Source organism: Nilaparvata lugens, chromosome 8, assembly GCF_014356525.2.
Source record: "Nilaparvata lugens isolate BPH chromosome 8, ASM1435652v1, whole genome shotgun sequence".
Lineage (NCBI taxonomy): Eukaryota > Metazoa > Arthropoda > Insecta > Hemiptera > Delphacidae > Nilaparvata > Nilaparvata lugens.
This window is the reverse complement of record NC_052511.1, coordinates 31,524,852-31,541,172: the sequence shown is the minus strand read 5'-3', so window position 1 is coordinate 31,541,172 and position 16,321 is coordinate 31,524,852. Positions and strand designations below refer to the sequence as shown.

The following is a 16,321-nucleotide window of genomic DNA, read 5'->3' as shown; positions in this document are numbered from 1 at the left end:
TCATTGGATAATCTTAATTTTATTACATAAGGGCCCTTCACTTTCAAATTTGTCTAATTTTTGTTTTCCCATCTTTTTCATGCTCAGTTACTTGATACGTATTTACCCAAGGTTGGTATTTTCAAAAATATTGATTGTTCGTATCTCTGAAACCTGAATTAATTGGCTTACCTCGTAGATTAATGTAGCGGTAGATGTTTTTCTCTTATTAATACCGTACTGTATATAGATTGCAAATGATCAAAATTGTATCTTTCATTGATTTCCTTTTGCTACGATATTTGAATATGATTGAACAAAGACTTTCAAAAGAGAAATATTTTCTTCTACGCTGGTCTGTAATATATTTTGTAACTTTCGCTGCACTATGACTATCATCATATATTAAACAAATTACTTCAACCTCTATTCTTGTGAGGATACTAAAAACTTTTGTTAGTTTTCAGCTTTTAATATCTTTAAACCAGATATTCAATTAATGCTTATTCAAATTTACGAAGGGATTACAGCGTTAGCCTATTTTTATTATTCTATATACAACTGTATATTTCTTCTATTTTTCATCTCATGTCATTTATTTAATTTTATAATTAGCTAATGTAAATTCTTCTTTTCTCATATTTTCTATTTTCTTTTTATTGAAAATTGTACTTTGTTGAAAATTATTATATTGTATGAAGGAGGCAAAATGGGGTTTTACCTGTTGTCTCCATGAATAATAAATATTACAGTATTTCAGTAATGTTTTATTACAAATGTGTTGAAAATGCAATCTCATTAGAACATTTATTTTGTTTTGTGTTTATCGTGATGCACATAAAATAATAATGATAAATGCATTGATTTCAGCTTCCTGACGTGACTGCCAGTCTGCAGAATATTTCAGCTCTGATGGAGAACGATATTGAAGCAGAAGTAATCAGAGGCAAAAACGAATTTGAAAAAGTGAAAACGCACATTCAGACCAATGTTGACGAGAACATCCCTAAAATATCCAAGAATATTGAAAGAGCAGGTTAGATACATTTTCCTCCATCTATAATCTAATATTTTTCCATTGATTTATTGTGACAACCCAAATTTGAAGCAACAAATCCAGTTTAGTCAGAAGCAGATTAATGTAATATTTATGGAAGCAATTCTGCTTCTGCTCTACAAAATAGGAACTAAATGAAACTGTTTGATTAAAAAAAAATAACAGGAATGAATAAACTTTTCATATAAGATGTTATTGTCAAATTCTTATATTCAAATACCTGTTATCAATATGTTAATGCAATATTTAATTGATTGAGAACGTTCCTTCCATTCGAACTTGTTTTTTAATCACTTTTGCTATTCTATTTTTACTATTAGACTTTTTCCACTATTTGCTATATTTTTATTTGTTTTTTGCACTTCACAGTAATCCTATACTGTCAAAGTTAGTAGACAAAAGGTTGATCACTCACAGGTGTATGATTCAAAGTGGTGGGGGGAACGCCAGCGTGACGTCACGTGTAGTAAAAATGTTCTAGAGTAACCATACTGAGCATACAGTTTATTCACTGTATCTTCATATATATCGTCGTTTAATCTCCTCAAGATTGACCTAGAACTTTAAAATTCTCCATACTTATAGCGAATGAATCACCGATTCTATGATGCTGTTAACTATTTCAAGTTCATTCAACTTTTATGAATAAAATGAAGTTGAAAGTTTTTCATGAATCTAAAAACGTGACACGAAAAAGTTAATAAGCTGGAAAAGCGTTAGTAGACAATGTTATACTATTATAATTTCAGATTAACCCTTAAAAAATCTTGATAAACCAATGCATCGCAATAAACCGATAAACCGATCCCGATAAATCCGATGAATTTCATTCATTGTAAATGCACTGAACACATGCTGGTATCGAGCACATGTTCTATTTCTAATCAAAATATCTCATCCCCGAAATTCACAAGCTGATGTATAGCCAAACTACAAAATATAAACACGACCTAGAAGATGAAGAAACCTTAAGGGTTTGAAAGGGCAGGTTAGGAGGTGGGGTTTTTGCTTTTATATGGCAAAATGCTTGTATTATTCAAATGTTTCAATAATTATTGTAAAGCAGAAACAGAAAGCTTGCATGATTGTCAGAAAATGTTTGTGTTATATAATTTGACTATACGACACCATATGATTTTCAAGAATGCGATATTCTGCCTACTCTGTACTACAGCCTACGTCACGGCTGCAGTTCCCCCACTCCAATTGCATTTCAACGAAAATACTATAGATGAGTGACCAACCTTCTGTCTACTAACTTTGCTATACTGTAACACCTACTACTATCAAATTCCTTTTTTCTATTGTTGTTTCAAAATAGCACAGTGCAATAATTGAAATGATTTGATTTCATTCAATATGATCAACGATGTGATTTGTATATTAAATGTTGGAATGAAATGAATACTTGTTCTCATTCAATGTAATTTATTATGTTTTTCAGGAGTTGCTATACGCGAAGGTGCTGAGAAAATAACAGCGGTACTAGACAAAGTGCAAAAAATGCTATCTGAGCGTGCTTTCCATCCAGTTGATACCGGAGAAGAGTATCTACGCGAATATGGAGAATACAGGTTAGTGTCAAATATCTAATAAATTAATTATATTTCAATGCCCAGAGTGAGTCACAAGTTTTATGATTTGTAAAGAATAATAGAAATGAGTTTTTAAAAACAAATTTTGTTACTTTTAATTACTTGAAACTTTTGGTATTTAGAGCTGTAAAAATTGTTATCAATTATTTCAGAATCCCATTTTGGCCAAAATTTTCGTCATTTTTATTTCCTTATACAAAGTGTCCCACGAAAGGTGTAACAGCCGAAGACCATAGATTGTACATGAAATTTGCGACAAAAAATTTCCAGTAAAATTTAATTTATATAGACATAAGTTTTCAAGATACAGTATATAGATTTTTTGATAAATTTGAAAAACGTCAATAACTGAAAACTATCACTCCGAATCCAATTCTAAGGATATGGTTGGAAAGAGGGAGAAATTTCCAATTAGAATCATATAATTTGTTCATTTGTTCTACATTTTGAACTTGTTATGAGCACTAAAGTTGAAAAACGTACTTTCGTAGTATCGTAGAGTTCAAAGCCAAATTCAAACAGTTTGAACTGAACGCTCATGAAAAGTTCAAAAACGTCAAAAAATGAACAAGCTATTCGGATTTTATTGGATATTTCTCCCTTTTCCAACCATATCCTAATGCCTAGTCCACATGTTGGCTCAGTCGCTGGCCCAGTAAGAAGACCCAGCCTGGTAACCCAACATAGGTCAATGAAGTCAATGAAGGCCAGCGCTGGTAAACCACCCATCCACACACTGGCGCTGGTCGACATTGGCTTTAATGGTCCAACATGTTGATGCGGCATTAGAAGAAGATTTTGTCTGATAGTTTTCTAGTTATTGACGCTTTACAAAAATATTGATATATCTCCAAAACTGAGGCCAATTTAAAAAAATTTACTAAACAATTTTTTCGTGTGGAATCTATGGTTTTCGGCTGTTGCTTTCGTTTGGCACTCTGTATATCATCGCATCATAAAAGTAGATTCTTAATCATGTTTATCGAAAAATCGATATATCTCGAAAACTAAGGTCGATATAAGAAAAATTTACTGTACATGTTTTGTTGCAAATTACATGTAGAATCCATGGTCTTCGGTCTTGGGCTATTACACCCTTCGTGGGACACTCTGTATATCGCATCATAATAGTAGATTCTCAATCAGTCTGTTTATACATTAACTTTTTGGTAAGGGCTACTCTTATTTATCTAGAAATTAAAAATCTAAGTACTTTTTTTTTGAAACGTCTATTGACAACGTGTTTCAACATATTGACTTCATTGTCTGTCTGTATACTTTGATTTATTCTCAATAAATCATGTTTGATGTTGTTGAATTGTAGATACTACGTGGGGCTGGGCGTGAGCTGCACTGTGCTGGTGGTGCTGTGTTGCCTGACATTCGGCCTGTTCTGCGGCTACTGCGGCCGGCGACCCGACAGCGGCTACAACGATGACTGCTGTGACAAGGGCACCGGTGCTCACTTCCTCATGCTGTAAGTCACCAATCAACTTATCAGTTGTTAAAATAAAAGTGAAAGTAAAAGTGAAGTTGTTTGAAGGTTTATTTGAGTATATACTGATATGAAATTATAATATGAATATACATTAGATAAATATGAGTTATATTTAACTCATACCTCAATATTATTAACAAGAATTGTTAGAAAAAATGTCAAGAAATGTTGACATGTTTTGTTTTTTGTAACACTTGCACCCGGTTGCCCAAAAGCTTAGATTTTTACTTCAGATACTGTTGCTGGTGAGATGTTGTGATATCTATCCATTCAATTAAAACACTGGGATTTTGTCAAAAAATATCACTTATTTATTGTTAAATAAAAACATATTTCGACACCAATGGTGTTATCATCAGTGTTCATTGACACTGACATTATCAGACACTGATGATTATCTGACACTGATGTATTGATATATTATCAGACACTGATGATGACACCATTAGTGTCAAAATATGTTTGTTGTTTCACAATAAGTGATATTTTTCGACAAAATCCCAGTGTTTTCATTATATGTTTATATTATGATATTAAAAAAACGTATATCTACAGGGCCACTTAATTTTTCTAGTTGTAAAATGATGCCATAGTACCCTTTTAAAAACTTTTTAATATTTGTTACTTTATATTGAAACGTTTTCAAAAAGGTACTATGGTCTTTTTTTACAACTATGTTTTTTTACATATTATTTTATATTTCAATTATGATTAAATGTGATTAAACCAATCAGAGAAGCCTTTTTTGTTTTGTTTTATTTATTGGACAAGTAAAATGAATATGAAATGGAGGGGAGAACGAAAAGCCTTTGTTTTCATACCTACAAATAATTTATAGTTGAAACTTAATAATTTCATAATTGAATGGACAATTTCACAACGTCTGTTGGTTCAATTGTTATGGTTCCGTTCAATCTACATAATATTTAGCTGCGCAGATATCAACCTCTAGTTCTCTATGACTAGATACTGATATGAATTATGAATAATTCACTTCAAACTGTCTATATATATTCTTTATAAGTAAAATATTCTTTATAAGTTATTGCTTGCCAAAGTAATATCAAACAATACTGATTTGCTGACAGTTTGAAGTGAATCTACTAACTATATTCTACCAATCGAAACTAGTTTCGTGAAATTTTAATCACGTGGACTGGTTCTGGTCTACGTGTTTACCTGGACTCAACTGGTTCAATTTTAATTTCAACAATTTAAAATCTTTTTAATCTACATTATTATCTCTACTACTACACATGGCCATTAGGGTGGGCAACAACGATATGACAAGTTTGTTGAACATGTGTGTACTCACATGCTAGCTATGCATGGTGTGAAAGATTTCGAACAAAATCTTTGAAGTTAGGTTTCTGTATCTTCGATTTTTTGTTGTTTGTTTTTTTCGCTGCTATTATTTGAGGTCAAAATATTTTTGTATCATTATGATTTGTAATTCTCGAGTGGTAGAGTTTTTGGTTGATTATTTTATGTAGACATGTTGAACACACTTTTGTTGTGGTTAGTGGCAACCCTGATACACAGTGTTTCGCTCTATTTCAACATGTTGAATCTCTATTGCACTCCTTATGTGTCTTATCCAAAATTCAAAAGCGGACAATTTAACCCTGACTGATTTGACTTTAACTGTACACTTTACACTTTACACAACTGTAACACTGATCGATTTGACTGTTTTAGAGGAGGCCACCCTGAAACACAGTGTTGATAATTTCAACATTTTAAATCCCTCTCGCACTCCTTATGTCTTTTATCCAAAATGCAAAAGTGTATACTGTAAGGGTAATTGATTTGCCTGTTTCAGAGGAGTGTGGGTGATGTACCTGTCAGCTGCTGCACTGATGGCGATCACAGTGATCTACTTCATCTCTGGCGTGAGCGCGCAGTTCACAGTTTGCCAGCCGCTGCAGAACCCGAGCGATTCGCGCATCTTCTCACTCATCGACAAAATGGTGCATCTCGACAACATCTACAACACTCGCGAGGGACGCGCACCTCCGCTCAATGTCAGCTCTGTTATCAGGTGATTTTTCATTGAGTATTTTATCTATTCATTCATTTATTTATTTTTCTTTTTATTTATTTATCCATTTATCTATTAATTTATTTATGCAATTTGTGTACTAAACACTACAATATTGTTATAACTCATAATATAATTGAAATTCTCAACCAGTATTTTTGCTAAATTTGTTGGACTTCATCAGATTCATTGATCTTCATTGATGTTGATCAGTTATTAAAGTAAAATTTATTTGTTATCTGCATTTTTATTTGATTTTGCTGACCTTAATCAGTAAGTTTATTCAATTTTTCCCCTAATGTTTTATTTATATAATGAATACTCACTGATCACTTACCTCGACCAGTAATTTCTTTTTCATTTTGAGATATCAAGGGTATAGTTCACCTACTATTATGTCTAGCCAACACTCTCGTCAAGTCGCTGGCAAAGCTGGTAAGCTTGGCCATGTTGTTTTGCCCATTTGTGGATCCACATTTAGACGAAGCTAGCACTTGTAAACATTACAAAATGATCAAATTATATTAACTCATCTAGAAGACTCAGGTCATGTCGCTTCGTTTCTCAATATGCGACAAGCCTTATGTGATGAGGGATTTGACTACTGGAATAACTTTGAAATTATTATCATATTACAATTTTTTCTTTTTGCATGCAGTTGGTGTTGAGGGAAGCAAGCATGCTGTTTCCACATTTTTATTATGTAATATTCGAATATTATAAATTTACGTTTTTTATACATAAAAATGGAATTCGTAGAATTGATCGTAATAGGGTCCAATGTTATTTTCATGTATTAATTAAGCTTTATTTAAAAGTAATCACCAATTTTTGTGTTTTTGTAGGAGTTGCCACCAGAACGCGAGCATTTACAAGGTGCTAATGCTGGAACAACTAGTGGACATATCTCAGGTGACCAACTATGCTTCGCACTACAACATATCGGAGCGCATCAATGAACTGATCCGCAACATTCGTCTCGACCAGAAAGTCAACATCCTCACGCCCAATGCTGAGAGACAACTTCATCGGCTCGCTAACTCTTCCCTCAACAACATTGATATCCAAAAGTATACGAATGTGGTGAGTAGTGACTACTTTCTCGAATAATGTTCAATTTTTCAAAGTTATTTATGTATCAAATCAAATCAAAGTTTACTCATCAAAAACAATTACAATACAAATATTAGAATATTATAGCATTTAATACAATTAAAACAATGAAGTTTTATGCATTGAATAATTTCTTGATAGACATAAATAATTCAATGAATAAATATACACCCCACTATAAATGATACCGTTGGGGTATAAGTTATTAGTTGCTTGTTGCGTTTTGTTGTATCGTACCATAGATTTGGGATTAACAGCGATGAATCAGATTTCCATATTCTAGTTCTTTGTGAAGGGAAGTGTTTACCAGTTGGATGCAAAACTCATAGAACACTGTCTTCATCCCAAAAGTATGAGTGGAAAAAATTGAAAACTGTACTTTTATTGTTCGGAATCTTATCAGAGATAATTTAGACAACTTCTTCAATCAATAATTATTAAATACATCCTGTGTATACAATCAATTGTAAATAACATTTTTGACCATTTTGAACATTTTAAAAACGCGTAAAAGTATTGAAAATTGATGCGATAGCTAATTCTATTGATTTTTATAATTATGTTTTTCAGCTCAACGAAAAAATAACTTCCATCGATCTCCAACAACTCGCGAACGCCCTCTATGAAACTGAGAAGAAACTTCCTGCTGAGCAGAAAACTGTAAGTATATATCAACACCCTCACGTAGATAATAATTGACTCGTTATTAAGATAATTTTTATACACAAATTGCTATGTCCTGAGCTATCAGATAACTTTTATACTCAAATTGTTATGTCCTAAGCATTCAACAAAATGATCGGAAAATAACTATGCCTTCATCCTCTTCAGCTGTTAGGTTGATAAATGAAAACCTAGGTTTGAGTAGAATGCTTCTGCGGGGTCAATGTAAGGAATGCTCTGTGACATGAATTGACCTACAGTTGAGATTGGTTCCGAACCACACGAATTCATAACTTCATGAATTGTGCGTAATTTGACCAATAAATGAATTAATAAATATTGTGGTCCCAAGCAGCTTAAGAGAAAATTGAGACCTCTTCTGATCTAATTTGAGCTATCTCATTTGGCTCTTAATGATTGCTGGAACTTTTTCAAGTTTCAGATTTGTATCTCTAACGATTGTACCAGTTTGAACGGATTCTCTGTTTAAACTGTATTAAATCATAAGTCTTTATTTGTTATAATGTGATTCGTTTTGAATTTTAGCCATCAGCTTATTCGATTCAGTTTAAGCCTGTACTGTGCAAACGGCCGTAAATCACAATTGTTTTCAATAACAATATTTAAGAGTAAGTTGTCTCATGAACTTAGTCTAGTAATGTTGTCACGATAGGTGAATCAATGCTATTCACCATGATAACAGTTATTGAAGCTGTTTTGTTGATGCGATTGCAGATCCGCAACTCGCTGCGAATCCAAGCGCAGTACCTGGAGCTGCACCAACGCCAGCAGGTGCAGTCGATGCTGGAGCTGTCGCGCTACCTGGAGGGCAACTCGACGCAGCTCAACGAGCATCTTCGCTTCAACCACTCGTCGCTCAGCGACGCCGTGAACAATATGCTACGGCAGATCGAGGAGGCACAGACATTCCTCAACACCAAGGGACCGCAGATTGTTGGCAAGGTATAGATTGACATTGCCATTATTAACGAGTTAATGGAACTGAGTTAGTTTGATTGTGCCTTGGATTGTTTGGCATGGTCTCAGTTATTGAGTTATATTCAAATCAATTAATTTATTTCATAAAAAACAAAAATAAATCAACATTTAAGATATCAGATATCAAGGATATCAAGGTATCAGTAATTTGAGTTATAATCAAATCAAATCAAACTTATTTCCTAAAAAACAAACAAAAAATCAACTTTTAAGATTATAAATTGATAATTGTAAACTTGATTCCACTCAATAATATAAAACTTAAACTTAATTGCACTTGATAATATTAAACTTGAACTAATGCTAGGTTTATTAATTATGTACTTTACTAAATAATAAAAAGAAAAGCTTACTGAGGCTGTTAGGCACCATAGTTAATGTGAAGATGGAACTAGAGTTAGTTTAATTGTCCCTCATATTGTTGACAATGTATGAATGAAGCTGGAGTGAGATTCAGTTCGAACAGTTAGCCTTCCTTTTATAGATGATCCAGTCACAAAAAAGTGGACTAGTGAAGAGGACACCAGATTGGCTGTACTAGCTGCCAGGTTGCCATGTTTATGCTGATGCTGCAAAACATTGAGAGAAAAACAGAGCGCATGCTCTGAACCTCATACAATTTACAAAATATAATATATTAATGATCCAATTCATTAGAAACCTCCTTCCACAATATTCATGGTCTTGTTTGAAAATGATACAGTTCAGTTGATAACAATTTTAATGTACCACAAATCATGGGAATACTATTTATCGAATTTTATTTTATGATATTCTAATAAACAGTCTTTTTTCTTTAGGGCTACTTTTGATATAAATAAAAATATAAATCTCAGTACCCTTTTAGATTATTTTGTCACAACAAGAAAATGAAAAATAAAGACTTGAAAATGGCATTAATGTCCGAAACATGTTGTGACAAAATAATGTAAAAGGGTACTGAGATTTATATGATAATTAATATTGTAATGAACAGCTTTCATACTGATTGGCGGTATTTATTATGTTTGTTTGCAGCTTGCTGAGGAGTTTGGTCGTGAATTGGTGCAGCATGTTGAGAACTATCTGGCTCGAGTTGTGTCGCACACTGAACTCGATGTGGGCAAGTGCCATCCGCTCTCCCTCATCTACAACGCCACTGTCGTCTCCGGTTGCAACAACATTCTCGATCCATTTGTAAGTACAAAATTAAACTTGAAACACAAAGCATGGAAAATATCAGAACCATATATACCCTAGTTGAATTTCTGATTTCTGAGTTTAACATTATCTATATTATAAGTTTAATAATTTCACAATACGTAGTAGTAGTGTACGTTGTTTGTTGTGTTATCCAGTGTTGTTTGCTTAGTATGTACTTACTAAGAAAACTAAAATGTTGTGTCAGTAGGGAGGTACTTATTCTGACTTACTATGGTTTGTTCCATTCCCATCTCAATTATGGGCTCCGTCTTTGGGATAACACAAGTGATATGAAGAAGGCATTTATTTGGCAAAAAAAGCAATTCGCTGTATTGTTGGTCTAAGGAGTGTTGAAAGTTGTAAAACTAGTTTTATCGAGCTTGGAATCATGACTCTCCATGTTAAAAAAAACCTAACTTTATTAACAAGACATAGCCATCAGCATGAACATAGAACTAGAAATAGGAATAACCTAATTACCCCATACATCAGACTGCAAAAAACATTCAAAAGCTATAATTATCAACAATACTTATTATTCAATAAATTACCGACAACAATAAAAAAATTACCACAAAAAAAAATTCATATCTACAGTAGCACAATGGCTCAAAAAACAGGCTTTTTATACAATTGACGAATACCCAAGTCATAACGTGAGCATCTGACTGTTTTATATTATATTTATATATATATATATATATTATATATATATATATTATATATATATATATATATATATATACAAATATAATATCACTTTTTGACTAAAAATATTTTTATTGTACATTACGTCAATAATCGGTTGACTATCATCATTCTCATATCAGTCTCCAAGTAAAAACTTATACAGAGTGTTTCCAAACTCCCTACCAATACTCTAGGGCATTGTTCCTGTGTAAGAAACTTATCTAAATATCATATTTAAATTGTCCGCAAGTCTTCATGTACCCACTCAGCGGCTATTTTGCTTTTTTCGCAAATTATTTTTCTTCTAAATAATATATAAACACACGAAATTGAAACGTTGCACAACAATTTATAACAACTAGACAAAGATACAAAAAATTATGTTAATTTTTCAAATTTATGAAACAAAAGGCGCCCATTTAAAATTTTGTTTCTTAAATAACTCAGAAAAAATTTACAAGAATAACTGTTTTTAGTAAATTTAATAACCTGTCGATTGGTACCTTAACTGAGATATGACAGCTTTAGTAATAGGACACCGCTGGGGGCTAGTTGCAGTGCATGCCAAGGCATGCGGCTAAAGTCTGCCACAACAATGCAACAGTCTCAGTCAGTCTGCTTTGCATGTCATTTGTAAGCTATTTTAGACTTTAGTATGTTATTCTTGCAATATTTTTGTAAAACCAACGGTTTCTGAGTTATTTATGAAACAAAATTTCAAATGGCCGCCATTTTCTTCTATGAATTTGAAAAATTATAATAAATTTTTGTAGTTTTGTCTAGTTGTTATAAATGATTGTGCAAAGTTTCAATTTCGTATGTTCAACCATTATTTAGAAAAAAATAAGTGATAAAAGCGAAATAGCCGCTGTGTGAGTACATGAAGACTTCCGGACAATTTAAATATGATATTTATTTAGATATGTTTCTTACCCAGGAACAATGCCCCAGAGAGTTTGTGAACACCCTGCATACTTGGATGGAAATGTCGTTATCTTCTCGATTATTTTAGTGATTACATTCAAACTATGTATGTTATTTTGGATCAAATGTTGTTGTCTTCTCGATTATTTTTGTATTGTGACTTTTGCCTACTACTGCATTGTATATCTTTATTGGCAATAAAATATATCTTAGCTTATCTTATTCCAGCGATTATATTCAAACAATGTATGCTATTTGAAGGACAACAATTGAAACATATCAAGTGGCCTGGTTGGTTCACGCTTGGTCTCAAATTTGATTAATTTCTGGGTCTTCGTCATTACTAAACTATTATTTTCAGGCAGCCGGGACCGATAGTTTTACGTGTCCATCAGAAACACAGGAATGGCCCGAGGAAACACATTGGCCATAATGGCAATGCTCTCATCATATGAATGGTCGAATGAGAACAGAAAATTGAGTCACAATTCAATTTTTACCACATGATTAAGGGATTTATTCTCATAAATAAATCAGTGTGAATCAAGTATATGGAATAAACCATTTACGCCAACTTAATTAAATTAAAAGTATCCAATCCAATGGTAGATTGAAAATTGAAGGAATTTAGCTAGACGTTTAATTCATTTTAGGAATCTAGTTATGGCATTGAAGAATTCAAAATAATTCTTGATTATTAAGAATGGAAGAGCAATAAAATTTACACTCTTAAAAGTGTATAAAAATAGATGTTTTTTATTGTTTCAGAATGGTTTCTGGATGAGCATCGGTTGGATTCTGGCTCTCTTCATTCCAGCGATTATCTTCTCAGTCAAACTATCGTCGTTGTATCAGAAGTCCGACCCATATCCAGGACCTCTGGTTGAAGCGTACGTATCTTTCTCATTTCAATTTTTTTTCCTAGAAGAAGACCCGATTTCTAGGACATTCATTGAATCTAATAGACCATTTAATCTATTTATTTAAAGTGGATTTGATGGTCCATTAGATTTAATAAGAGTCATAAAAACCGGGCCTTATTGAATCTAATGGACCATAAAATCTGTAGGTGTAATGGTACATTACATTAAATTTGTGTTCTCTTTTTACTCGTTTCCAGTTGGTATCAGATATTACAAAAAGTAAAATGGAAGTTTCTCGCAGGAGATATATAATATGATTCTACGGAATTTAATATTGGTATTTTGAGGTAGGGTTCCTTAAAATGAAAGTGATAGGCCTATTGCTATAATAGACCAGGAAGAGTATCAAGAGAAACTTCAGTTTGTAGATGTTATGATTACTATTTTGTATAACAATACATTTTTTCATGGTAAAAAAAACTCTATAAGCTTTTTTACAGTCATGCTTATGTATTGTCAGGTCCATTCCATGAACTATTATCTAAAGAATGTATTAGTTTTTTCTTTGAAATCAATATTTATTAGCTAAATAATTCTACCATACAGTTGTTTGTAATATTGCCACTTCTTGGATAAATCTGTTTTCCTTATACATTAGACATATTATAATCGTTGCTTTCTTTGCAGTGAATACCTGTACGATGCTTACGCCGACCGAGACAATATTCCTCTGGCAAAGTGAGTACTTACATACATACATATTTTTTTGTAATTGCGTTAGTTTTATCAACTATAATCATTGTGTTTTTGTTTTGAATTCAGCAGTTTTTTCCCATCAGGTACTAACATTTCTTTCTGCCTCTCCAAATAAAGAAGATTAATGATTTACAGTTACACGCTGGCTAATATAAATTAATGATTGTTTTATTAAACATGAAGTCGTTTCCCATAACATGGTTGAAAATCCTCACCTCAATATCATGTTTTATTAAATATAAAGTCGTTTCCCATAACATGGTTGAAAATCCTCACATCAATATCATAGTGGACTGGAGCTTCTCAAGTTCGACCGACTGTATCGGTCATAGGTTCTATTACCATCCATTTCATAATTATCATCGTTAAATTACCATTTATGTGTAATTAATTGTTCCATTCCTTACTTCATCACCTTAGCTGAACATTTTTCATCTTTAAAATTGGAAGTGCCCCTTGAATTAGCTCCTCATCCTTTTTCTTATCTTGTAGTATGTTGATTGCGTTCGAAGTAATCCGATATATTTCCACATGACTGCATGTTGTATCTTAATATTATAGTTCAAGAAGAGTACAATTTAATTTGTTTGAAAGGATGTCGTTTATATATTATAATATTATATCATGCCTAATATTGCATATTATAATGAATATTTTGTAATGTTGTGCAGCGTGCATGGCAAAAAGAAGAAGAGCAACCAGCGCCGCTTCCAGGAGACGTATGAGAACTCGGGGTCGGGAACAGCAGCCACAGCTGACTACAGCGGCCATCTTGGCAGGGACAGAGCGGGGGTTGGAGCGCCGCCCTCAGCCGGCGAGAACCGCTTTGCCGATATTGCTCCCAAGTAAGTCTTCTCATAGTTACTCACTCATATGCAAACATACAGGTTGATCACGAACTCTTTACCAATACTCTAGGGCGTTGTTCCTGGGTTTACAACATATCTAAAAATCATATTTAAATTGTCTGGAAGTCTTTAGTTACTCACACAGCGGCCATTTTGCTTTTTTCACTTTTTATTTTTTTCTAAATAATGGTTGAATGTACGAAATTGAAACTTTGCACAATCATTTATAACAAATAGACAAAGTTACAAAAATTATGATAATTCATAAAACAAAATGGCGGCTATTAAAATTTTGTTTCTCAAATAACTCAGTAACCGTTGGTTTTACAAAAAATACAAGAATAACTTTTTTAGTAAATTTATTTCCCTATCGATTGTACAAGATTTTTTAAGATTGGACCAATATTAACTGAGATATGGTGACTAGTGACTGTGATTAGTGATTGGTGACCCACCTTTAGACGGTTATGTAACGTTATTTTATTGTTTGAAATGACCTAAAATCGCTTACTATTAACATGCAATGCAGATAGAGATTGTTGCATCATTGAGGGGACTCTATCAGCATGCCTTAGTTTGCACTCCAAAAAACTTTCAGTGGTCACCTATCACTAAGGCTGTCATATCTCAGTTAATATTAGTCCAATCTTGTAAAATCAGGTACCAATCGATAGGTAATTAAATTTACTAAAAAAGGTATTCTTGTATTTTTTGAAAAACCAACGGTTTCTGGGTTATTTAAGAAACGAAATTTTAAATAGCCGCCATTTTGTTTTATAAATTTGAAAAATTATCATAATTTCTTTGTAGCTTTGTCTAGTTGTTATAAATAATTGTGCAACTTCAATTTCGTATGTTCAACCATTATTTAGAAAAAAATGAGTGAAAAAAGCAAAATGGCCGCTGTGTGAGTAACTGAAGACTTCCGGACAATTTAAATAGACCTATGATATTTAGATATGATTTTTACCCAGGAACAATACCCTACAATATTGGTAGGGAATTCGTAAACACTCTGTATATCAAAATACTATGTAGGCTATATAACCAAGTCACTTCAAGTATATGTGTAGGAGTTTTCATTGAGTAGAAGTTCTCATTGAATAGACCTGCAATGTCATTGTACAATATGGTACCATGGAGGAATGATAGCATAAGAAGATATCCCATGTTATAGGTAGTTTATGTTTCAAATTTCAACCGATTTTTCGTAATAGCTTTGCTATATAGCTCTGTTACAAGTTCAAAAAGTGACACTCGAGATCTGCTATATAGCCCGGCTATATAGCAGTTTTAAGCCTATTTTATCAGCTATATAGCAGAAAATAAGCTATCCAAAGTTTTCGGTAAACATCAAAGAGAATCATAGCTACATGTAGCTCTGCTACATATAGCTCTGCTATATGTCAATTTTTGTTTATAGCAGAGCTAGTTGTAGCTGCTCTGTCCTTGAAGGAAGGCTGCCGCAACTGTTTACTGCTTCATGGATTTACACCTGATCACCTGATATACTGTACTCATTTGTTGTCAGAGTACTAGTAGGCTACAGCGCATTACAAGCATTTCTTTCTGATTTACGATTATATTATTGTGCAAAAATGGAGAGTGAATTTGACTGGAATAGAGACAATATTAGAAGAAAGTTCTTGAAACTACCATCACAACGAATTTCATAAGTCAAATCGTCTCTATCATCCTCATTCAGGTCTTTCAAAAGTTCACTACCACTGTATAGTTTTCTAGTCTGAAGAGAGGGTCTTATCCAAAATCTTCTTTCTCTTCTCTGTGCTGAAAATAACACTGTAGCTGTGGCGAAAGCAGCGACTGCTGCAAGAACTACATTCTTCTTCGGCATCTGGCTGGGAACTGAACAGTGAACTTTATTCCAAACATCTTGCAGAGCTACATATAGCTCTGCTAGATGAAATTAGCGTTAAAATCTACTTATAGCAGAGCTATATGTAGCTCAAATTTTATATAGCTCTCCAGCTACATAGTGTAAACGTAGCTTAAGAACAGCAATGTATGAGAGACTACCAGCATCACAATGTCTCACGAAAAAGAACTACTAGGCTTCAGTTGACATTGAAATTGGGAACATGAACGCCCCTTA

General features: G+C 33.0%; 1 protein-coding gene across 2 annotated transcripts in view; it reads left to right on the top strand.

Moving 5' to 3' along the window:
- The window catches only part of LOC111051874 (prominin-like protein), a 78,042-nt gene that overhangs the window by 56,412 nt on the left and 5,309 nt on the right, over nt 1-16,321 (top strand). Inside the window, exons 7-18 of one of the 2 annotated variants that reach the window (XM_039434522.1) lie at nt 88-111; nt 850-1,015; nt 2,481-2,610; nt 3,956-4,108; nt 5,952-6,170; nt 7,016-7,253; nt 7,854-7,943; nt 8,682-8,909; nt 9,963-10,121; nt 12,510-12,631; nt 13,292-13,342; nt 14,032-14,205. In XM_039434522.1, the coding sequence (XP_039290456.1) occupies nt 88-111; nt 850-1,015; nt 2,481-2,610; nt 3,956-4,108; nt 5,952-6,170; nt 7,016-7,253; nt 7,854-7,943; nt 8,682-8,909; nt 9,963-10,121; nt 12,510-12,631; nt 13,292-13,342; nt 14,032-14,205 (1,754 nt within the window). The remainder of the gene's footprint in view (nt 1-87; nt 112-849; nt 1,016-2,480; nt 2,611-3,955; nt 4,109-5,951; nt 6,171-7,015; nt 7,254-7,853; nt 7,944-8,681; nt 8,910-9,962; nt 10,122-12,509; nt 12,632-13,291; nt 13,343-14,031; nt 14,206-16,321) is intronic. The other variant, XM_039434523.1, reaches the window with a different exon arrangement.